The 24,522-nt window shown below is 41.9% G+C and overlaps 1 protein-coding gene across 3 annotated transcripts in view; it reads right to left on the bottom strand.

Annotated features, from left to right (window-relative positions):
• PPP1R21 (protein phosphatase 1 regulatory subunit 21) overlaps positions 1–24,522 on the bottom strand; it is a 1,169,673-nt gene that overhangs the window by 37,467 nt on the left and 1,107,684 nt on the right. For all 3 annotated transcript variants that reach the window (XM_044055342.1, XM_044055334.1, XM_044055351.1), the window contains one exon: positions 1,697–1,825. In XM_044055342.1, coding sequence (XP_043911277.1) covers positions 1,697–1,825 — 129 coding nt within the window. The remainder of the gene's footprint in view (positions 1–1,696; positions 1,826–24,522) is intronic.

Consider the following 24,522-nt stretch of genomic DNA (forward strand, 5'->3'; position numbering starts at 1 on the left):
AGAGATATGGGAGAAACTATTGGAATGAAAGAATAAAAACTGGCTTAACAGAACAGCAAAGGAAGAGATATTTAAACAAAGTTGGAAAAAATATGGTACAGGAATGAAGACGGATAAATTTAAAAGAAGTGCTTCTGTCCATAAAATGGGAAGTCTGGATGTTTTTTGTGTCTCTGCATGATCCTACGGCACTCCTACTCAGTGCCCTATGTACACACCTGGGCTGTGAGCTACTCATAAGTGTCCCAGAATTTCTCTGATATTTACTGGGGCCAATCCTGGAGCTTAAGGGCATCCTGAGGAGTGGCTGCCGGGCATTTTCTGTTAAGTCCTACCTTCCATTTCCCTATCCCTGGTGATACATGGTAGCATCCGTAGGTGGGAATGCAATGGAGGACACTGCAGCATATCACCTTGCCTCCACAGCAGCTCAGCCATACTCATCCTTCCACCACCAGGACTATGCCTCCCGATGCACAATGTTTTTACCACGGCTCACTGTGAGAGATGCCCATGTCACCCACCCACCATCTTGGGATGGTAACGCCCATGCCTCCCCTGTTGCTCCCTCAGTTGTCGAGCCGCTAAGCTAACCAAGCAGTCAGGGCTTTACCCGTTTACATCACTGCAGTGGCCAAAGGATACAAAAAGTGAAGGTCAAACTGGCTTAATTTATAAATATTTAGGAGACATCACAGAGAAAGAGGAGGTTGATAAACTGAAATAGAAATGGACAGGGGGAAGGAGAACTGGAAGACACAATAATGATGGTGTTTGCTGAACTCATGGCTCCACTTGTGGAATCAGCAAATGAGGACTTTGAATACGTGGCACATGACATTGTTCAAATATGTAAAACACAGAAACATGAAAGGAAATAAAACACTGGACGTGACAAGAAAGGAATGCGGGACTGCACCACCCATGATGCACATGTGTTAAGGACCACTGGGAGAGTACACGAGCAGAAGCAATCAAACTTGGGCTTTCAGATTACAAAACAGCTGGGAACTCTACCTGACCAAGTAAGGAGCAAGATCCAATAATAGAAAATATTAAAGCTCAAATACTAATCCTGATAGGGATCAAAAGTTACACAGCAACAAACTGAATAGGGGTGAAAGAAGAGCGAGGACTTAACCTAATGAGCAATAACATAAGGAATCCGAGTAACATAAAAAATAAAACTAAAGAAAGGTACATTGGTAGGGAAAAAAGCCAAACCTCTGGGAGACACCTCAGAGAAAGACCGTCTCATTGAGTTAGCTCCTTTCCACAGAATTGGCACAACCACACAGGATGTTTATATTTGTGGAAATGGGGTCTGAGCTCCACTCAACAATGCTTACGGGGTCCATGCAAAGATCCATGATGTGCCACTTTTGCAGTGGGTAAACTCAAGATGGAATTCGTGCATAACCCTGTTCCAAGGAACTAGTTAAATAGGGAAATGCAGGGCAATGATACAATGCAGGAGTGAAGAGGGTAGTACATAAAGAGATGAGCCACCAACCAGTGAAAAGGGAGGAAAGGACAGTAACAGAACTAAACGTACGCTAAACTGTAAATGATGATAAACCTGTCTCCAAGTGGAAAAGTGATGACAGAAGCTCTACTCTTTCAGACAAGGAATGCACATGTATATGCAAGACCACTGTGATGAAGACTCAAAAAATATTACAAAATTGTAGCTTACCTTTGCACTCATTTTGAGGGTATCTATTTCTTCCTTTTGTTTAGATAATGTCTCATTCATACTGCATAGGTGGTCACTCATCATACTCAGTTGATCTTCATAACTTCGTTTAGTTGTGGACAGTTCATCCTTAAAACAATTAAAAAAACAAGAACATTAGCAATAAGATTTATTTGATTTATAAAGGAAAATGATTTTCATGAGCATTCTGTCATTGAATAATAGGATGACACCTACACAGAAATGCTTTACACAGACATTTCTAAGCATTTCCCAATGGGTAGCTGAGTTTTCATTCATCGACAGTACCATTAATGTACAGAGTAGCCTCAAAGACAGTCAATATTAAAATGAGTGGTATAACCTTCCCTCGTTCTTCCTTAATACAGTTCCTACACAAGAAACTTCAATGAGGACAACCTGATAAGGGCTAGACATATATGAACAGTGAGAAACTACATGTATTTCTCAAGAACCCCAGCCACCTCAAAAGAAGGATAGACAAAGAGTAAGCATACTTACTACCTGTGATGTAAGATGTGTTATACTGCTTACTCTTTATAACTAACAAATACTTTTTAAATAATCTAGGTCAGCAGGTAATGTATTCAGAAAGGTGTTTTGAGTGGGTTGTGTTTCAGGACAGATGTCCATAACAGGCAAGTAAAATTAAATCATCTATCCAAGGACTTGGACAGGACATGTACAGAAAACAGGATAAGCCAAGACACGAGGCCTTGCAGGAAAAGCCTCCCAAAGAATGACCACAGCCACAACCAAACATTTTTGTGGTATGTGTGTGTAACTCTGAAATACGTACTAGCAGGATATCAGATTTAGTCCGAGGACAGGAAAACTCTATTTTCAATAAGTATGGCGTCAAGTCTTGAAGGATCAATACGCGACTAGGCTGTTACATGGTTTTTGAATGTTAACTGTAATACCTGGGAGGTCAAAAACATCCAGACTATGAAACTGGTAAACAAATCCTGGCTAAAGTAGGCTGCAGTAAGCCATTTTTTTCAAACAAGGGAAAAAAAGGCCTCTTCCTGCAGAGCTATTACTACCCTCAAAGGGCTACAAGCAACACACAGAAAACACTAAAAATTACAATAAATTCTCTGAGTGCCTGCACACTGAACCTTCCAGAATGTAAACACAGCCATATTTTAAATAACAATTCTGTTACTTAATTTGACTCAGTGGAGTACTCCCTTCTAAAAGTAACAGTAATCTGCTACAGCTGTACATACATGTAACAGTGTAAATATTATTTTATTTATAACTGCATAATCATTTTTTGTCTGCTACTAGGTTAACTATAATGCATTCACTCTCTTTACAGGGAGCTTCCCAGCAGGGCTAACTCACTGAACAAAACAAAAACCTGGTGAATTGCTAAAGGTATCCAACCAAAGCTAAGAATGGAAGAGTGGATGCAAGTGTAGATGGAGATTAAAACAAAGCTGTATGCAGACGGAGATTAAGAGCAACCATTAGCTGGTAACCCAAAACTGTGGGCCAAGAGGACTACAGGCTGGTACAGGCCAGATTTAAAGATAACCTCGTTGAAGAATACATTGGTGGACCAGGATAAGGTGAAAATGACAGAACGTAAGAACAAGTTGGTCCTTGGACCTACACCTTTCTTTAATATACTCCAGATGTTAATAGTTAATGTCAGCTAGAAGACAATAAAGATGATTTGTGATTAAAATAGAATTAAACAGCAGGTATGTAAAGAGGCAAAAATGTCTCCTTTCATCTTGATAAAATGGTGGCAACAAAGTTTTGTTCTGAATGGTTGAGAGAATTACCTTTCTATAAGTGCATCATATTGAAAGGATTTTAATGTAAATATTAGCATAGTCGCCTCACAGAAAGAGGTTTGCCGGTTCAATTCTCGGCTGGGGTGTCTTCTGTGTGGAGTCTGCACCTCCCACATTCCAAAGACATGCAGTAGGTGGGTTGGACACACTAAACTGGCTATAGGTTCGACGGTGTATGTGAGTGAGTGGTACAGATGAACTACCGCGGTAGGGCTAGCCACCCAGTGGTGTAAAACCTTGGCTCGAGATGACTGTCACTGTTGAAAGTGACACCCCAACCTCATGTGTGAATTGGGAAAAGGGGGTTGAAGAGGGATGGATGGATATAAGAAGTTAAGACAGCATGGCTCTTCTGGTCAAAGGAAATACAGAGAAAGACTCCATGCTCATAAAACATTCAGAAGCATGCAACCAGACATGATATGCATATTGGTCACAAAAGGGCACACATATCCATTCATATTTCGGCTATTACATATTTATTTTTATTAGTGAATTTAGTTTATAATTTATTCTGTAAGCATTTTCAGAATTGCTGTTGTTTTTGCATGCTACTACAACCTGCTCATAAGTGTGTCTGTGCTCAATCAAGATAGTTCATGCTCTCAAGCTGGTATGTGTCTAGCCTGTTTCTCCATACTTCACCTCATCACAAAATGGACCTACAGTTAAGGCAGATGTACTTCTGAGTCTTCTACTTCCAGTGATGACTTAAGGGGGAGTGATCACATTGAGTGATTGCTAGTACGACCAAGAGTGAAATTGGAGACTTTGGCCACCATTTTGGGGCTATCCAGTATTCATAAAGTGAAATGGAATAGCAGCAAGCATTTTGGGGGGGGGGGGAGATTAAAGATAATAAAACAAGAGTAAGCAGCCACAGAACCAAGTGACAACCAGTCTGTGGCAGTCAAACTGGAGAGCAGAGAAAGACGAGGGTGCGAACAAGACTGCAATTTGAAAGCCACAAGTCTGAGGGCATTAAATAAGGCCAAGATGTATTTGTGTGGTTTCTTCTCTACAACTATCTTGCTTTAATTTAGTTATTTGCTTTACAAATTCTAATGAATCATGATGAAACTTGGTATTATGCACACAACATTAAAAAAAAAACTGCAAACAGATGCCAGGTTCTTTGTTAAATACTTCCATTTAACAGTCAAAGTGCTTTTTTATGTCTGAGTGTCAGCACAAAACTGAAATACATTACTGTCTGTGGCCAGATGCAATTTTACTTTCATCATTCTCTAAGATCAGAGGGGTGCACAGAAGATGGCTTTCATTTCAGGGGACAGACAGGCAGGTTAAGTCCACAGAGCAGTTACACTGCGATTGTTGAATAGTCTTCTGATGTGGCCTGTTGAGGATCAATGTATGCATCTATAAGCAAAAAAAACTGAAATCTATCACTGACAGGTTATGAAGTTCATAGGTTCATAGTTTATTACTATGCCATTGATCGGATAGATTTGTAGCCTTGCTACCAAATATTCCACTCCTCCCGCTTTCCATGAAAGACTGAGGACCCAGTCTTGGGGTGAATTTAAAGTTACCCATCTGCTCATCGAGGTTGTGTTTAAAGAGGTTTATGGAGCTACTTTGCTTAATATAAATAGGAACTCAGTTCAGAAGGAAAGAAGTTATTTAAGTGAGGTATCTATCCTGCCAACAGGTTTTGTTTATGTTAAGGTGGAGGTTCTGATCTTGTGAGATGGTATTTATGGTGTTACATGTTTTGCAAATATGTAGAAGGTTACACATGACTGTGTTATTTGAGGCTTTTAAAACAAGGCAAAAATCTTTTTTTATCCGAGGTGTTCTACAATCTGTATGCAGTTGACTTGAAATTGGGTAAACTGATTACATGCGTATCAGAGACAGCATGTCTGCAAAGACCTTGACTAAACTGGCCATTTGGGCACAGGAGTATAACATGCTAATAAATACATCAAAAACTAAGCATATTAGATTTAGGAGACATAATTTAAAAGGTGTCTAATACAGCACACAGTAACTGAAACTGTAGATTTAAGGACCTGGGTATATGGGTAGATCCAGTTTTGATTTTTTCTAATCATATCAACCAACTGGTTAATGATAGTTATAGAACTACAGATTGTATAAAAAGATTTATAAAGTCTAGGAAATTAGAAATGGTGAAGTCATTGTTTATTAATTACATTAGACCCAAACATGAGTATGGAAGAACAATATGGAAGCCTTATAAAAAACAAGCATGAGTAAACTGGAAAGAGTACAGCGGAAATATACCAAAGTCATCCATGGGTATATAAAAAGTTACTATGAAAGACTAAAGTATCTGAACTTGTACAGTGTCTCATATAGAGAGGAGATCTTATTCAGGTATATAGGGCATTTAGAGACTACCTCTGGGAAAGTTAGGGGTCATCAAAAAGAAGTACAGAATCATCAGACAAACTATGTAAAAGATTCTGCAAGAATGAGAAGTTTACTAATTGGTTCTCTGAGACAGCAGCTGATGCATGGAACAGACTTCTAAAATTACATTAAACCAAGTACTTAATTTAGATATTTTTAAGGACAGCTTGGACACTTATTATGGGAACAACTGTTTTGTTATATTGGCAGGCTAGAACGGCTTTAATGCCCTTGCTTGAAATATTTGTATGTATGTATAGTAACTATATAACTTTAGTATCTGATGTCATCTGCTCTGTCTGGCTTCATCCTGTGGGACACATTCCCCAGCCACGAAAAATTCCAGTGAGGGACTAAGGAAGGATATTCTGCAACACAATGGCACCAAAAGAAACCCTGGATCTGATCTGAATATCTAGCTTATAATGAGAAACAAAAGTGCGGTGACCCAGTCAAGCAGCAACTGCACAAATATTGTCTACTGACACACTAGAAAGCAAAGCTGTAGTAGTAGCCATAGGCCTTACTGAACATAATAACCTCTGGATATAACTCTCAGCACCCACATGTCTGAGGTGATGGCCTCCTAATCTTTTGGGTGGACAGCCAGACGACCCCAGATTGCCTCCAGAGAAGAGCAGCCTGGCAACCCTTCAGAATGATTAGGGCCACCCATCCCATTAACTAATTAAACAAGTTAAAGATGCTCATTCACTCCAGGGGAAAAAAGACCTCCCGATTTAATTATCCAAGTTCTCTCTTTTTTATTAAGGATGTCATGCCAACCAGCTTTCAAGTTCCTGTTGCCTACAATTTTGTCAATAACTACAAACCTAAATTGTGCAGTAGGGTGTTTAATAGTGTGTTTATATAAAGTATCAGTCTGACATTTATTCCTGATGTTATTTAGATGTTCTGAAACCCATATTCTAAATGGTTGTGATGTCTGATCTATATAAAAAGCTGAGCAGGTGCATGTAACTAAATAGATGACCCAATCCGTGCCACAATTTGCAAAATCTTTATATTAAATATCTTGAAGGTGTTTTTGCTAATAAATTCCTTTGTCTTAACAACATATTTACAAAAAGTGCAATGACCACATGGAACACAGCCCAATAACAAACCCCCTCTAATGTGCCCTGAAGCATACTCACATGCTGAGTCCTATGTTTATAATGGTTGAAAAATCCCCCTAATGTCTTACCTCTTCTAAATGAAAAACGATATCTAGAATCAAGATTACTTAACCTATCACTGGCCATTAAAATATCCCAATGTTTTTGAATCAAATCCATGAAACCAAACGTATGTCCATAGCTCATTCTGATTCAAGTGTGTGTGTGTGTGTGTGTGTGTGTGTGTGTGTGTGTGTGTGTGTGTGTGTGTGTGTATACACACACACACACACACACACACACACACACACACACACACACACACACACACAAAATCTGTTTAATGGATGCAAATTGTATTCTGCTTTAACACACTGATGAAAGTCATCAGGCCGAAACCAGTATGTTATTTTTGTTATTTTTAGTGTAATTTTTACACTAAAATGGATACTCAACTGTTGATTTATTAAAGAATTTATACCTAATCTCTCATAAGGAGTGCTGGCCATTTTTTAGTTTTCGTACTTGACATTTCTGACACTAGGTCCTGTTGAAGTCTTGTGAAATGCGACAGGTAATTAAGGGCTCTCAGTGCAAAAGTGGCGGAGGCATTGGAACACTTCCCTAAATGATCCAACACCCGAAACTCTCTGTTTGGGGGTGAATTCAGGAGCTCTCTTCACAAATCTCCTTCTAGATGGCTGCTGCCACCACAATGGCATTGAAGGCCTGATCCTTAACTCCAATGTGGCCTGTCCATAGGAGAGTGAGAACCTTATCCATCTTTCTGGGATGCGTTCCACTGTGTCAGGTTCCGTCCATGCCCTCAGGGATACCAGGTCTATAAGGGCATCTGGTGGGGAAACCATCCAAGGCGTGGATGGGCCTATGCCAAATGCCTCCAGAAATAATAACTCCTTTGGAGAAGGTGAGCCTGAGGGAGCAGAGTTAGAAGCAGAAGATGAAGAGACCTCTTGTGATCCCCTTTGGAAAGTCTGGAGTCTCATTGTCGAGGCTTCTCAGACTCGGTCTTCAAAGCCAAGAGAGAAGCCCCCCCCCCCCCCCACACACACACACACAGAAACTGAGGCAGAAGTAGTAGAAGCCCTTTTAAAACCAGCTTGGCCCTATGCTTATTGATGACCCTAGTACCACAGCTTTCGCAGATGGAGCATCCAGAATCTAGATGTTCCAGTCCTAAACATTAAACATACTTTAACTGTGCATCCTGGACTGGCAACTTGTGCCGGCAGGAAACGCAGCTTTTAAAACCTTTATCCATACTTAACAATAAAACTAAGTTATTAAAAACAAACAATCCCACACAACACACTATATAACAACACTAGGACCATCAAAATGACAGGAAGAGAAGGATGATGTGAAAGCGACTACCTAGCTACCTAAGAAAGACACAGAACTGAAAAAGGTACAAACTCTCACCAAATTCACTACAATAACTCAAAAACTGTGAATGTACAGTGGAGCCAAGACCAAGCTGAAAACCAGAAAGACTGCAAACTAGATCTGGGGAGCTGAAGGAGTAGGGAGTTATGGGTAAGGGAGGCACAGCCAGGTGGGCTAAAGACTTTAGATCTGAGTCTGGTCTGAAGTTCCATAGGTTGAAAACAGAATGAGAAGACAATATCAGATCTGTAAATGTAGCACTGTTTGCTACTGGGTCCTCAAGGTAATGCATTTCTGACATTTCCTTGGGTCATCACCTAGGTGTAGCAGATTTTCCTTTGGAAAGTCTATAAAGACCATACATAGGGTTTACAGGCAATTTGGGTTTGGCTGTCATTGAAAATATTGCTTAATAGTGGTCAGATTTCACCAGCGATAGGGGACACTATGGGTATACAGCATTATGGTACTGTGGTTCTGAGAAACAGATCCAGTATTTTTGAGTACCTAGTTAAGTAGCTCACTGTAGTAATGAACATTCCTCAATGTATGGAAGGAAAAGCCCACATGAAGAATAGTGTTATGCTCAATGGAGAATGACTCTTGCTCGTTTAAGTATGTCTTCTAGACTGTGAGTGTCACAAAAGGTGTTCTGTAATTGGTTAGGCTATGGGAAGAAATCTAAATGATGGTAACTAAGATATGAAGGAGTTCAAGGTCACTGTCTTGCCATTTAAATCTTGAACTAATGGGATTTCATAGGGATATGGACAACCACCACCTGTTATCACAGTCATTCCCACAGTTGGACCTGAATAATTTGCAAGCACTGAACCCTGTTGGGAGGATATGTTATTACTACACTGGACCATGCTTCACTGATGATGCAGATATTAATATTTTCTAAGGTCAGGAAGACTTGTTGGAGTGAATTTTTTTACTTAGGTTTCTAGCATTGGGAAGCACTACCATTATACAGTTCTGATTTTAGGTGGAGTCTGGTATTACCTAAAAAAGCACTATAAGGATGGAGAAAGTTTAGGTCAATATGTAAAATCACTGAGGGAAGAGATGCAAGCCATCACAGACAAAACAGGCAGGGCTGTCAAATATCTTCTTCCAGGCTGACATACACTGGACCCTCATGGAATGACCCCAAAAACTTAGCTAAATGTGGAAGTAAATTATATTTACATTGTGGCATCATTTTTGAAGATGTTGGATGCTGATGAAAACTAGCTTCACTATCATCCTTGGATACATTTGGAGAGATGCATCATGTCTCTACACACAAATCCAAGGATGTGTGTTTCTCAAATTATTCATTCCCACATGCACAACAAACACGTCACGTGTGTACCTTGAGTGAAGGGACATGAATGCTCTTCTGACCTGTCAAATCATGACACATAAGGGCAGTTCACCATCACCCATTCCTTGTTTAGCCTGTTGAGTGGTGCATTTGCATGCCTCACTATGGAGTCAACTACAGCTAAGACAGTACCACATCAAATGGCATGTTAGATCACCTTAATGGCTTTGACCTGCAAGCTGAACAGCCCCTTATTTCATTGTTAGCCTTTCACTTTCTTCTAAATTATACTTCAGAAATGTACATAGATAGCCACTTTCTGTATACATTTCTGTGTACATCAGAAATGTACACAGAAAGTGGCTATTCCTTTTTAGGTGGAAGTGTAACAGGCTACGTATAAAAGTACATTTTGTTATAAGCTGCTCTGTACAATTAGCTTAACTTTGTTTTTTTTCTGAAAAACAGGAAATATATTCTTGCCTAGGTAAGACAGCATCTGACTTTCATAGGGAAATAAACCATATTCAAAAATTCCCTCCATTCTTGAGAACAGCAACGCAAAACAGAGAAAGAATATGAGACTGCCAATGCAATTATCTAGCTTTACAGTGAAGATGGTTAACGGTGACACACTGGCTTAAAACTTAGTAGATATTTGTAAGTTTGTTTCAAAGGTGGGGTAAATGCTGTGATATTACTCTATCATGCCAACTTGTATTTATCTTTTGATGAATGCTTAGGCCCTTTTTGGGTGTTATGGTTAGAAGGGCTACATAAATCACCACAGAGGAGTCTATAAGAGACTGACTATAGGAAGACGGCTGCAAATCTCTTTAGATAACAGAGGGTCTTGATCTTTTTACTTGCACATTTCTGACATTTCTCAAGTGACATATTTTGACAAACACATAATAAAATGCAATTATATTCAATAATGAGCCTGACAAGAAGTGAGTTAAGAAGAATTATGACTTATTCAGATCTGAAGGAGAGCTGAGATAGACAGAAGGATTTCTGAGCTACCTTGGAGACAAGATGGTCAAAAGATAAGAAATTATCAACAAGAATATTCAAATCCCCTAAAAATGTGTCCAATTGGAGGGTGTATCGCCTATTTGGTATAATGTGAAAATGTTTTGTTTATCAAAATGGACTACATTTTTCATGTTTAGTTTGACACAGCTATCCCTGCACCAGTTGATAACAATATATAACCCCTGTTAGAGTAATTGTGATTTTAGTGATGTGATGGATGGCACCACTTGCACCACATCTAAAGATCAGGCTGGCACTGAAAGGATTGAATCCCAAGGCTGCCAACCTGTACACCACCCTTGTATATGAGAAACAGGTGCTATGGTCATCAAATAGCAGTCCACTACCTCAAACAGGTCTGCTGTCCATCAGAGGGATAGTCTTTCAAGTCACATCACTGGTACCAAACAGGTTAAAGTAAAAATTAAAAAATGCACACAAATCTGATTCAATAACCAATGCACAAGTGCAACCTAGACTCAAGAGCTTAAGGGAATATACATTGTTGCCCTAGGTACAGTCTTCCAGCAATGGCACACAGACTAGGACTACACCAACTACTTACAGAATTGAGTAAATAGCCTAGCATCCCAGGGGCACTTCTCAACACTCTCTCTCTAAACCGCCATGTCTTTCTGTCCCTATTATATATGGTAATTGCCTTTCAAACAAATTACTTTCACAAGCAGATAATTCCAAGAGAAGACTAGCAGAATTCTCCAATTCCCAAGAGCTTTCGTCTTGGCAAGGTAGTCCTGCCACCACTTTAGAATTGGGTTAGAGCACTGACAGTTATCTGCTACCCTTGACTTAGCTAAATATAATTCAAGTCAGTGATAACGTATTAATGAGCTGTGCAAAAGTGCTGATTAGAGGTGGAAGCCTCAGTTTAACAGCATACAGTGCTAAATACCCTCTCCTCAGATAATTAAAACAAATAAATAAACAAGTAAATGCATAGTAGCTCAACAGGTAGCACACTCACCTTTCATATTGAAGGCTTTGAGTTCTATTCCCACAGCAGGTTGTTGGACTATTTTTCAAATACTGACACTGCAGTGCAGCATAAGGAGGATACTGCACACCTGAGCACGCCTCCTTCGGAAGAGACATTAAACCGAGGTCCTATCTGCTTGGGTTGGTGGCAGCTTAGGTATATGTAGAAGATCCCATGGCACTTATTGAAATGAGTAAGGGAAGTTCCCTGAACAAATATGAATACTACCTCAGGTCTCACCAGAAAGACAGTCCATTGACCTAATAGGACTAACCTGGTTGACAAAGTGTGTAAATATTAGCCACAAGAACTTTAACGTGTATACAGCAGTGATACACATTAAATATACAGATGTATGTAATATACAAGGAAAAGAAAAGTAGTCAGTTTTATAAACAGAAAATATACAGAAAAACATAAGTAAACCTAGCCTTCCCTACCAATGAAACAATGAACCTAACTATTCTATGTTAGTAAAACTTGAAGGGCAAAATTGCAAACAGCAAACGTTCATAGATGTAGATACAAAGGTGTTCCAAGAAGGATAAGACTGTCTTTACAGGGGTCTTTGCTCCAAATATATCCTTTCTGTTTATCATTTCTGTTCCCATAAAAAATGGGATGAGGTAACATTAGCTTAAATAGATTTTTTCACACAACGGTAGAAAGACTAAATGAAGAACTAACAGGTTTGTCCACCTTCAGACCCCCCCTACATTCAGTGGAAGAGCTTCTCAGATAAATACAGTTTCCTTTGAAGAGTCTTGTAATTGCAGTTCTATGGTCCTTTTCTTCCTGACTCCAAACCCCTGCGTGACTTAATTATACTTGCAATTAGGTCCTTCCTGAGAAACTATAGTAAGTTACACTTTACATTTCATTTACAAGCTTCATATGTATCTAGAGACTTCCAGGATGGCTGCACATAGAGTGGCCGCTTAATTCTAGCTCTCCCAGCGTAAAACAGAAAGTTATCAGAGAAAGCCAGTGGATCTAGTATTCTGGGTAAATTTAAGTAACTGGCTAGTAAGTGCACTACCTGGATGCCAACAAAAAAGAAATACAGTGGACCTGAAGGAAAATTAGCTACAAAAAGTAACGCAAAAACACTGACTGGGAAAAGTACTGCAGCTGTTCAGCAAATAACAGTTCAAGCTCCAGACATGACTTCCAGTAACCTAAAGTATAAGGCAGTTGCACACACCACTAAAATAAATGAAACGCTGAGTGTACCACCTGAAATAATAAAAGGTTAGAAAAAAGTGAAGAAGCTTTAAACAGATATTCAGAAAAGGTGATACAACTGCAAAACTCAAGAGGTCAAAATGAAGAAAAGGCTGGCTTAATATGACACTGCACAATAAGAGATGTTTCAAAAAATAATAGAATTAGAGGACAGAGCATGCAGGGGAAACCTGAAATTTACTGCTGTGCTCAAGAAGCTGGAAGGAACAGACTGTATTAATTTTATGAAATCACAAATAAGTAACAGGACTGGTATTCCACAACATGAATTGTTAATTGAAAGGGCACATCATTTGTCTTCTCCAAACCTGGCTATGAGAAAACAACTTAGATCTTTAATAGTAAATATGCTATCTTACCAACAGAAGGAGTTGATTCTGACAAAACTGAGGTAGAAGGACAAAGTACTAAAAGGGGGAGACAGCTGAGTGTTTGTGGAGAGTGACTACTCACTGTACACCAGGCAGAAAAGGAGTAAATGTATTCGATTACACAGGGAATGTCGAGAAGCAGACATGAGATGCAAACTCCTGTACCCAGCTATCTTCAAAATATTTTTTCCCTGGAGAAAAAAATAATTTTCTGAAGAAGTACATGCTTAGAAAGAAATACAAATGTTTGTCTAACAAAAAGTAAGCAGTGAAACAGGAGATTCTGCTTCCTGTTCTTCTGGTAATAAAGACTACAGAGAGACTGTACCAGTGAAACCTTTTTTGGTGTTTCAATGAGAAATGCTTGAGAGGGGAAAAAAGCACAAAAATTGAGTAGAATAATCAAGAGTATGTTGGAAATGAAGAATAGATTTGGGAGACAGAGATAAACAGGAACAGAGCAGGAAAATCTGTAAATATCGTATGCTCTTGGAATTTGTTAAACTTTTAGGGGACTCTAAAGCATATGCCCTACTTCATGTCACTAATGTTTGGAGAATAAACTTAGAAATTGATAAATGTGGGATTACAAAGCAATAATTATATTTGTGAAACATGACAGAACAAGAAAATCTGGAAGTATTGGACTTTGTTAAACTTTTAGGGGACTGTAAATCATATGCCCTACTTCATGTCATTACTGTTTGGAAAAATACTCAGGAGGAAGGAAGAGGAGGGAGAAAGATAACCAAGTAAAACACATTTTTTTCTTAACAGTACTATTTAAATAGTACATGAATTTCTTTGCATGTTATACAACAAAATTTTTTTTCAGTTAAATTAATTTGTAACCTCCACCATAGGCCTCTCTCCATTACTCAACATCCCTCCATAATTACATGTCATTACCCGGCCCTCTCTCTATGTTGTGACATACACACCAACCCTGGACCAATCAACCATTCTGCCAAAAACCTTTCTTCTAGTGCCAAGAACCTCTGCTTCACTACAATTAACGTACATAGTATCTGTAACAAAAACACTGAATTCCATGCCTGGTTCTCTCACTTCTCCCCAGATATTGTAGCACTCACAATGACCTGGCTAAAACCACATATTGCTAACAGTGAAATAATCCCTCCAGGATATAATATACATAGAAATGACTGGCTTCACAAAAAAGGTGGAGGTGTCACACTAATCTACCATGACACTTCAGCTGTTACACCATATGATAAACATATACCAACATTTGGAAACATGGAATTATTACGAGTTAACCTTAACATCAACAGCAGAAAGCAATTATGTACTGCTGTACTCAACATTCCCCCAGGTCAAAATATACCTACTCTGGCAGATCTACTATCCTGGACCACCCTCAATATATCAAATAAAAACATAATTCCTGGTGACACAAATATAAATTGGCAAACTCTCATTTCTGACTCCCCAGTAAACAGTATTAACTTGCACAGGTTTACTCAACTCATCTCTAACCCCACTTGTAAGGTAAGAAAAAGTACAGTTGTGTTCACTTACCATAAATGCAGATGTTTGAGTGTATTCACTGTTGCAGTCATCACATTTGGATTATCCCTGCCAGGGTAGCCCTCAGCCTTCCCGAATACCAGAGGCTTAGTATTTCTGCGTCAGTTGGTGACACTTCAGGACTGACGTCAGGTCGTCAGTAGTATAAAGTAAGGCAGCCAATGCCATTACATCAGTTTTTCTTGCCCTAAATGTCAGGAGCCCCGAAGTGGGAGCCAGGTTATCGTGGAAGAATCCCACCAGTAGAAAGTAAACACCAAAATGTCCCTTGTAAGGAAAGAGAGAGAAGAGAAGAGGGGATGGAGGGAGAGAAACCAGGACTGCAACAGTGAATACACTCGAACATCTACATTTATGGTAAGTGTACACAACTTACTATGTTCTTCGTGTTTCACTGTTGCAGTCATCACATTTGGGTTGATTCCCAAAGCTGAGGAAAAGGGTGGAGGCAGTCAAGGAGACTAGGGGCTGGCTAGGATGCCCTGCAAGACTGCAGTGGCAAAGCCTGCCCTGGATTTGGAGAAGCTAGGCATTTGGTAATGTTTGGTGAAAGTGTGAACAGATGTCCAGGTGGCAACCTCCAGGATGTCCCGGGTGGAGCTCCCCTAAGGAAAGCTGCAGAGATGGAGGCTGCTCTAATGGAGCGAGTCCTGACCCCCTTTGGGGGAGGCATTCCATGTTGTTTGTAAAATAAATGGATGCAGTGTGCTATCCATTTGGAAATTGTCTGTTTGGAGATGGCTTTCCCCTCTGATCCTGCAGCAAAGCTAACCAGCAATTGATCAGACTTTCTGAATGATTTAGTCCTGTCTAGATATAATCTGAGCTGTCTGTGCACATCTAGAGAGTGCAGGATCCTTTCCTGCTTGTTCTGTGGGTTAGTGAAAAATGTGGGCAAATGAATGGATTGGTTGAGAGCCACACTGGGCACAACTTTTGGCATGAAGGATGGGTTAGTCTGGAGGGAAACCCTGTCAGCATGGAAGATGATGAAGGGCTCCACATCCATGAGTGCTTGTAGTTCGGAGACTCTTCTGGCTGAAGTGATGGCCAGAAGAACAAACGTCTTCCAGGAGAGAAATTTTAACTCTACTGAAGATGCTGGTTCAAAAGGTGAGCTTTTCCAACATAAAGTTAAGGTCCCAAGCTGGGGTAGGTGCTCTTCTGGGTGGCCTTAAGTTGCTTGCCCCTCTTAGGAATTGTTTGATCAGAGGGTGTGAGAAAAGGGACTGCTCAGTGGGGAAATGAGCAGAGATAGCAGAGGCATGAATTTTAATAGAGGAAAAGGAGAGACCACTATGTAGCAGGTCAGCTAAGTAATCCAGGGTGAGAGGGAGGGAGGGCTGTGCCGTATCTGCTCCTTTCACCCGAATCCAGGTGCAGAACCTTTTCCATTTGTCAGCATAAGACTTTCTAGTGCTAGGGCATCTGGCCTCACGTATAACATCTAGAACCTGTTTACTGAGGCTGGCAGATTGATCAGTGGTTAGGGAATAAGCCAGGCTGCCACATTGAGGGTCTGCAATTGGGGATGCATGAATTCTCCTTCCCTCTGGGTCAGGAGGGCTGGGGTCTGAGTGAGATGCCATGGTGGCAGAAGGGACAGGCTGCACAGCAGTGGGTACCAGTGCTGGCGAGGTCAGTCTGGAGCAATAAGAATTGTCCTTGGTTTTTCCTCCCTTATTTTGAGCAGTACTCAGGTGATGAGAGGTAGTGGAAGAAAGGCGTAGACCAATAGATTGACCCAGGGTAAGGAAAGGGCATCCACTTTCCAAGCCCTCCAGTGATGCTCCATGGTGCAGAACTTGCTGAAATGATGGTTGGTGTCGGAGGCAAAGAGGTTGACCTTCGGGGGTGCCCCATTTCTGAGTTATTAGGGTGAAGGTTCTTTTGTCTATCTGCCACTCATGTGGGTCCAGAAAATTTCTGCTTAAGTGGTCTGCCAAAAAGAGTTTAGATTACCTGACAGGAATTATACTAACCAGTGGAGTTGCATGGCAGAGGCTGTGTGCCAAAGGGTCATGGCCAGCCTGCAAAGAGGGTAGGAGTGAGTCCCTCCCTGCTTGTTGATATACCACATCACAGTGGTGTTGTCTGTTTTGATCAGGAGAGCCCATAGGGAGAGAAGGGGCCTGAAAGCTGCCAATGTGTGCTGGACAGCTAACATCTCTTTTTAGTTGATGTGCAGATGGATTTGCTGTGGGATCCATTGGCCCTGTATGCATCTGCTGTCCAGGTGTGCACCCTAGGCATAGTCTGATGTGTCTGTGGTGAGGGTCCGGGCGGCGGGGGTGGTGAGATAGGTAGTCCCTTGTTGTGGAAGCATGCTGCTGCCCACCAAAGAAAAACTTTCCTGAGGCAAGGTATCATGGGTATAAGAGTTTCCAGGTCTTGAGAGTGTTGACACCAAAGGCTTTTTAGGTACCACTGAAGTTTCCTCATATGCAGTCTGGCATATGGAATGAGTAAAATGCAAGATGCCATGAAGCCCAGAGCTTGCAGGATTTTCCTTGCAGATAACTGGGGTCTGGTGGCTAGATGAAAGCGGTAGGCTGTCAGGTAAGTTCGCTTTTCTGGTGTAAGGAATGCCATCTGGGAAGCTGTGTCCATGCTTGCTCCCAGGAATATAATCCTTTGTGGGAGTACTAGTTTGGATTTCTTTTCGTTGATAGTATACCCTAGGGAGGTCAGTAGGGACTTTACAAAGGCCAGGTGTTTCATCAGCTTTTCCTGACTGCCTGAATTAGGCAGTCGTCTAAGTATGGGTAAATCTGGATATTCCTTTGTCTGCAAAAGGCAATGGCCGGAGCCAGACATTTTGTGAAAACTCTGGGAGCAGTAGGCTAAAAGCCAATGGGAAGTGCAGAGATCCTGCCCTGAAACGCAGGTATTTCCTGCATGATTCCCTGATAGGAATGTGTCAGTAGGCCTCTTTTAGGTCTAGGGTGGCTAGCCAAGTATCCTTGGAGTGCATGGGTAGCAGTTGCTGGAGGGTGAGCATTTTGAATTTTAGTATCATCAGGAAGGTGGTTAGAATGGAAAGATCGAGGATGGGGTGCCAGATGCCCTTTTTTCTGGGTACCATAAAAAGTCTGGATTAGAAACATTGGCCTTTCTGTTCTGCAGAAACGTGTTCTGTTGCCCTCATAGAGAGCAGGGAAAGGACTTCCTTTTGCACATCTGCCCACTGGTTTGGAGGTAGATCTGGGAACCCTTTTGGGGTTGGAAGAGTGTGAAAATTTGTATCCCTGGGACACTATGTTGAGGACCCAGCGGTCGCTGGTGATGGTGGCACAGGTGCTTGCATGAAAGGAGAGTTTTCCTTCTAGGGGTAAGTGAAGTTAGGCAGTGGGAGGGTGTGGGGGAGGAGAGTCATTGTGAGTTCTTACCATGAGGAGGTGGCTTAGAACTCCCTGCTTTTGAAGTGGAGGAATTCCACTGTTTTGATCTCCGCATTCCCTGTGGCTGCTGTCTGGGGGTCTGCTTCCAAAGGGTCTGGGCTGAACTGATCTGGTGGGATCAGGAAAAGGACCAGTGTTGGAGGGGCAATGCCTGCTGAATCTGGGTGGCTGGACCTGTAAGAAATCCTTAAATGTCTGCATAGATTTAGCGTTTTGTTCCATCTTTTTTTAAGACCTCCTCTGCCTTAGTACCAAATAAGTTGTCTTTGTGCAAGGGTGCATCCAACAATTTAGATTTAACTTGGTCTGGCAAGGGCTGTTCCTTTAGCCATGCATGCCTTCTAAGGACAGAACCGGTGACTGCTGCCCTACAAGAAGCTTCTAGGGCATCACAACCACAGTGTAAGGTGTGCTTAAGTTACTTGACTTGCAGAATGTATTAACTCTTGTAATTTTTTAGATTCTGCACAAGCCGGAAAGGAAGGAAGACACTTTTTGTTTGAGGAGTTCCATGGTATGTTGCTGATATTTTAGCATATGGAACTGGCAATTTAGCGCTCTGATAGCAAGAGTAGCAGAGGGGTATACTTTTTTACCCCATCTGTCTAGTGTTCGGGAATCCCTAGCTGAGGGGGTGGGATTCTTAGCAGATTACAGGTTGCTTTAATTCCTTTAGGTCCTTGAGAAATTACCTCAGGGTCAGCAGTAGGATTTTTGAAAAGAACTTTGTGAGTCAGGGACTTTGTAATACCTGTCAGGTTTTCTAGGTGCTGGAGGGAGGGTGTCAGGAGTCAAACTGGATTCCATGAAAACATCATTCACAACATCCAGGACTGGGGGAATGGCCAGGGGTCTGGTGCTGTGGAAGATCTAAGAATTCCCTGAGTCGCACTGTAGAATGAGGGTGGTCCTGACATTCCCATTGGAAATGCTCCATTAAGGTATGAAGGGTTTCCCCAAAGGAAAAGTCTTCGGAGGGAGTGGCTGAAGGAATGGAATCTTCTGCATCAGAATCCTCATAAGCAGAGAGGGGTTGCATGTCTTTATATTCAGATGCATCTGAGTCCTCAGACTCCTGTTCAGAGGAAACTACTGGGGACATATCTCTTTTTCTTTTGGAAGGGGTAGCTTGGCTTCCCCTGATCAGCATGATAAGGTCTTCCATCACTTTAAGCATTTGAGACTGAGGCAGGGAAGCAGGTGCCTGAGATTGGGCCGTTAGTTTCTTGGGTGTGGTTTGTACCCTGGGCCTTAGAAACTCAGTAGTTTTCGAAAGAACGGTAGATGTGAAAGAAGTCGTTGGTTTGGGTCGAGAATTGGTAGTGTGAAGTACTTCCTCGGAAGCCGGTGCCTGCTCAGCGGCTCCAGACCCATCAAAGGGAGAGACAACCGCAGGATCCTTAGTCAAAGAAGAGTTTTGCCGCATACCGGACTCCAAAAGGGTCTCAGTAGTGGCCAGCAAATCCACAGAAGTGGGCATCAGGGACTAAGGAGGTGCCTCACTGAGGAACGGAGAACTGGTGACTAGCTTAACGGAAGCATCGTCGGTAGGTTTGGACCTGTGCGGTCTGTCTCTGTATTTATCCTTATGTTTTTTTGGAAGAGCTGCTGTCGGATGGCTTACTGAAGCCATATCGGAATTTGAGGACTGTAAGCGAAAATATCTAGCCACAATAAGGGCACAACGACGTATAGTTCTGGCGTTGAACAAAGCATAAAAGCGACAGCGGGGGACGTCATGGTCTGAGCCTAAGCAAGTGACGCAGTAAGAATGAAAGGTGTGGTATTTGCTTTCCAAAGGTGAGGCAATTGTTAACTTTTTCTGACATCGGTTAGTGCAAGAAAAAAGGATCCCCAACAGGGTACTTAGCTTTAGAAGACTTCAGCTTCAATTCGGAAGATGAAACCCAGGTAGTGGTTGACTGGTACTCGTGCGAACTGCTTCTGCTTCATGCTACGCGTTAAGAAAAACTAATATAATGGTGTCGGCTGCCTTACTTTATACTACTGACGACCTGACGTCAGTCCTAAAGCAAAAGCAACTGACACAAAATTACTAAGCCTTTGGTATTCGGGCCGGCCAAGGGCTACCCTGGCAGGGATAACCCAAATGTGATGACTGCAATAGTGAAACACGAAGAACATCAAACAGAATCAACCCTAGACTGGATACTCATCTCATACCCTCAAAAATTCAACAAGGCAGGGACCCTACCCAATAGCTTTAGTGACCATATTCCTGCCTATACCCATAGAACTCAACTTCAAATAGACAAACTGCATTGTCTAAGAACAACTAGGAATCTTACCCATTTCAATGAACAACTAGTCTTAGAGTCTCTAAAAACCCACAACTGGTCCCCTACCAAATTTATCCCACTGGATGAAGCAGTCAACTACTTAAAGTCTTTTTAGATATTCTAGACAGTCTTGCCCACACACGTACCAAAAGTGTAAAGCCTAACCATGCTCCATGGCTAACTAAACAAACTAAACAGTTACATACCTCCAGGGATAAAGCCTAGAAGGAATGGCATAAAAATAGAACCCCACAACTTGAACTCAGATATAAACAACTCCGTAACAATGCCAAAAAGCAAGTCATCAATGATAAAAAAGCTATTTCTCCACTAAACTCACTACCCAACAAAATAACCTCAAATTGTTCTAGAACTCTGTTTCCTCTCTCCTAAATCCTGGTACTCAAACATAACCCCTTCCCAGCTCCTGACAAGGACCCTCAAGAAATTGCCCAGGCCTTCAATTCTCATTTTATTGATACTATCCAAAAACTTAATGATTTCTCTCTACAAACTAACAAAAGTATAACTGGCAACATAAACGACAATACACTCTCTAAACATTCCCCCCACATCAATGGCAATTCCAACAAAAACCCATCCACTCCTCTATTTACATTACAACCAGTACTCACCTCACTAGTTTGTAAACTGCTCTCAAAACTAAAACCATGCTCCCCCTCTTCCGATGGTCTCCCAGCTGAATACCTAAAGTTTGCAGCAGATTCTATAGCTCTTCCAGTTAGCATTCTCATTAAAGTACAGTTGTGTACACTTACCATAAATGTAGATGTTCGAGTGTATTCACTGTTGCAGTCCTAACCAATGGGGTTATCCGGCTCCCGGTTGCCCTCGATCGGCCAGACTACCAAAGGTAAGTAAATATGACATTGGCTGTCGGTTGTAAAGGACGTCAGGACGTCCGATACAAAAGGAGGCAGCCGAAGTCACTTCCTCAAATTTAGTCTGTATCTTAGGAAAAGAGAATAGGAGAGGAACAAAAAGGGGGAAGGACGGAGGGAAACCAGGACTGCAAAAGTGAATACACTCGAACATCTACATTTTTGGTAAGTGTACACAACTGTACTATGTTCATCGTGTTTCACAGTCCAAACCAGTGGGTTGATTACCAAAGTTCAGAGAAAAGGGAGGAGGAACCAATAGAATCAAGGACTGGAGATAATGCCCTGCAGAACAGCAGTGGCACACCCTGCCCTGGCTCTAGAAAACAAAGGCAAATTATAATGCTTTGTGAAAGTGTGAACAGAAGACCATGTGGCAGCCTCCAAAATGTCTTTAGTAGGGACACCTCTTAAAAAGGCTGCAGAAGTGGAAGTTGCTCTTGTTGAGTGGGTCCTAACCCCTTTAGGAGGAACCTTGCCATGAAAGGAATAACAAAAAGTAATACAATGTGCAATCCATTTAGAAATGGTTTGCTTAGAAATAGCCTTGCCCTGAGCTCCAGGGGCAAAACTGACCAATAACTGTGCTGATTTCTGAAGGTCTTTAGTCCTGTCCAGGTAAAACCTGAGCTGTCTGTGCACATCAAGAGAATGTAGGATCCTTTCACCTTTATTTCAAGGATTAGGAAAGAAGGTAGGAAGGTGTATGGACTGATTAAGAGTCAGACTAGAAACCACCTTAGGCATAAAGGAGGGGTTGGTTCTCAGAAAGACCCTATCTGCATGGAAAATAAGAAAAGGCTCCACAGCCAAAGTGTGCAGCTCCGAAACCCTTCTTGTTGAAGTTATAGCCAAGAGGAAGGCAGGATTCCAAGAGAGAAACTTTAAATCTGCAGTGGCAGCTGGCTCAAAAGGAGGAAGAGTGAGTTTCTCTAGAACAAAATCAAGATCACAGGCTGGAGTAGGTGCCCTTCTGGGAGGTTTTAAGTTGCAAGCGCCTCTGAGAAACATTTTCATCAGGGGATGAGAGAAAATGGGTTGCTCTAAAGAACAATGAGCAGAAATGACTGAAGCATGGATCTTGATAGAGGAAAAAGAAAGACCACCCTTAAGTAAATCAGCCAGGTACTCCAGGATCAGAGGAAGGGTAGGCTGAGAAGAAGATTCCCCTCTAGCCTGCATCCAATGAAAGAATCTTTCCCATTTGTCAGCGTAGGACTTCCTAGTGCTAGGCCTCTTGCCCCCCTCAGCACGTCAACCACCTGCTGAGAAAGGGAAGAAGAAAAGGATGGAGTCATACAATGAGCCATGCTGCCAAATGGAGAGACTGAAGATGAAGATGTAGAATGTTTCCCCCTTCCTGAACCAAAAGATCTGGCTTCAGAGAATGATGCCAAGGAGGAAATTGGGACAGACTGTGAAGCAGTAGATACCAATGTTGCCTGGGCCAGTCTGGAGCTATGAGAATAGTCTTTGGTCGTTCATCCCTGATCTTCAATAATACTTTGGGAAGAAGAGGAAGAGAAGGGAAGGCATAAACTGACAGCAGCGTCCAAGCGAAGGACAGAGCATCCACTCTCCAGGATCTGCTGTGATGCTATCTGGTGCAAAACAGAGGTAGAAGATGGTTGTCCGGGGAGGAGAAAAGATCCACCTGAGGAGTGCCCCAACATTGAATGATGCTGTAAAAGACTGCTCTGTTCAGTTGCCGCTCGTGAAGATCCAGGGTCTGTCTGCTCAACTGGTCTGCCTCCCTGGAAGAAACTGAGCTAGGCAATACAGGCCCAGGGATGCTGCCATGGACCAGAGATTCATGCTCTGCCTGCACAGGGGGTAAGAATGAGTCCTTCCCTGTGTTGATGTACCACATGACTGTGGTGTTGTCTGTTCTGACGAGCAGGGTTCCTGGAGAAAGAAGATGCTTGAAAGCTAGTAAGGCCTGCTGAACTGCTATCAACTACTTTAGATTATGTGCAGGTGCACCTGCTGGGCATTCCAATGTCCCTGTATGCATCTGCCATCCAGGTGAGCTCCACAGGCATAGTCCGATGCATTGTGTGGTAAGAACTTGAGTGGCAGGGGGTGGGCGAAAAGGCCTGCCTTTGTTTTGTAGACAGGCTGTCGTCCACAACAGAAACTCTGTCTGCAGACATGGAAGCAGAGAAATTATCATATCCAGGTCCTGTGTGTGTTGACACCAAAGGTTCTTGAAGTACCATTGCAATTTCCTCATATGCAGTCTTGCATATGGAATCATGAGAATGCAAGAGGCCATGTATCCCAGAGCTTGCAGGGAGCTGGGACAGGCTTGCCAAATCCTTGAAGTAAACTGAAAGAGTTGCCTGCTTCTCCTGGGTGAGATATATCATCTGGGCGGCTGTGTTCAGACTCGCTTCTAGGAATGTTATCTCCTTGGATGGCACCATTTTTGATTTTTCCTTGTTGAGAGTGTACCCAGGGAAGAGAGAAGAATCTTTACAAAATTCTAGATCCTTTAACAGCTGTTCCTGAGAATTTGCTTGAATTACACAGTCATCCAAGTACGGATAAATCTGAATTTTCTTCTTCCTGCAAAAAGCAATGACTGGAGCCAGGCACTTTGTGAAAACTCTGGGAGCAGTAGATAAGCCAAAGGGCAGTGCAGAGAATTGCTAATGTTGCTTGCCCACCCTGAAACAAAGGTACTGCCTGCAACTTTCCCTAATAGGGATGTGCAGATAAGCTTCTTTGAGATCCAAAGTTACCAGCCAGGAATCCTTTTCTAACAGTGGCAGCAATTAATGCAGAGTGAGCATTCTGAACTTTGGAATTACCAAGAAAGAGTTCAGAATGGATAGATCTAGGATAGAATGCCAGGTGCCTTCTTTTTTTGGAACTAGGAAAAGTCTGGAATAGAAACCCTGGCCTACCTGCTGAGTAGGAACTGATTCTATTGCTCCCAGATGTAACAGAGAC

The sequence above is a fragment of the Protopterus annectens genome, chromosome 1.part2 (assembly GCF_019279795.1).
Source record: "Protopterus annectens isolate FY-2018-M chromosome 1.part2, PAN1.0, whole genome shotgun sequence".
NCBI lineage: Eukaryota > Metazoa > Chordata > Ceratodontiformes > Protopteridae > Protopterus > Protopterus annectens.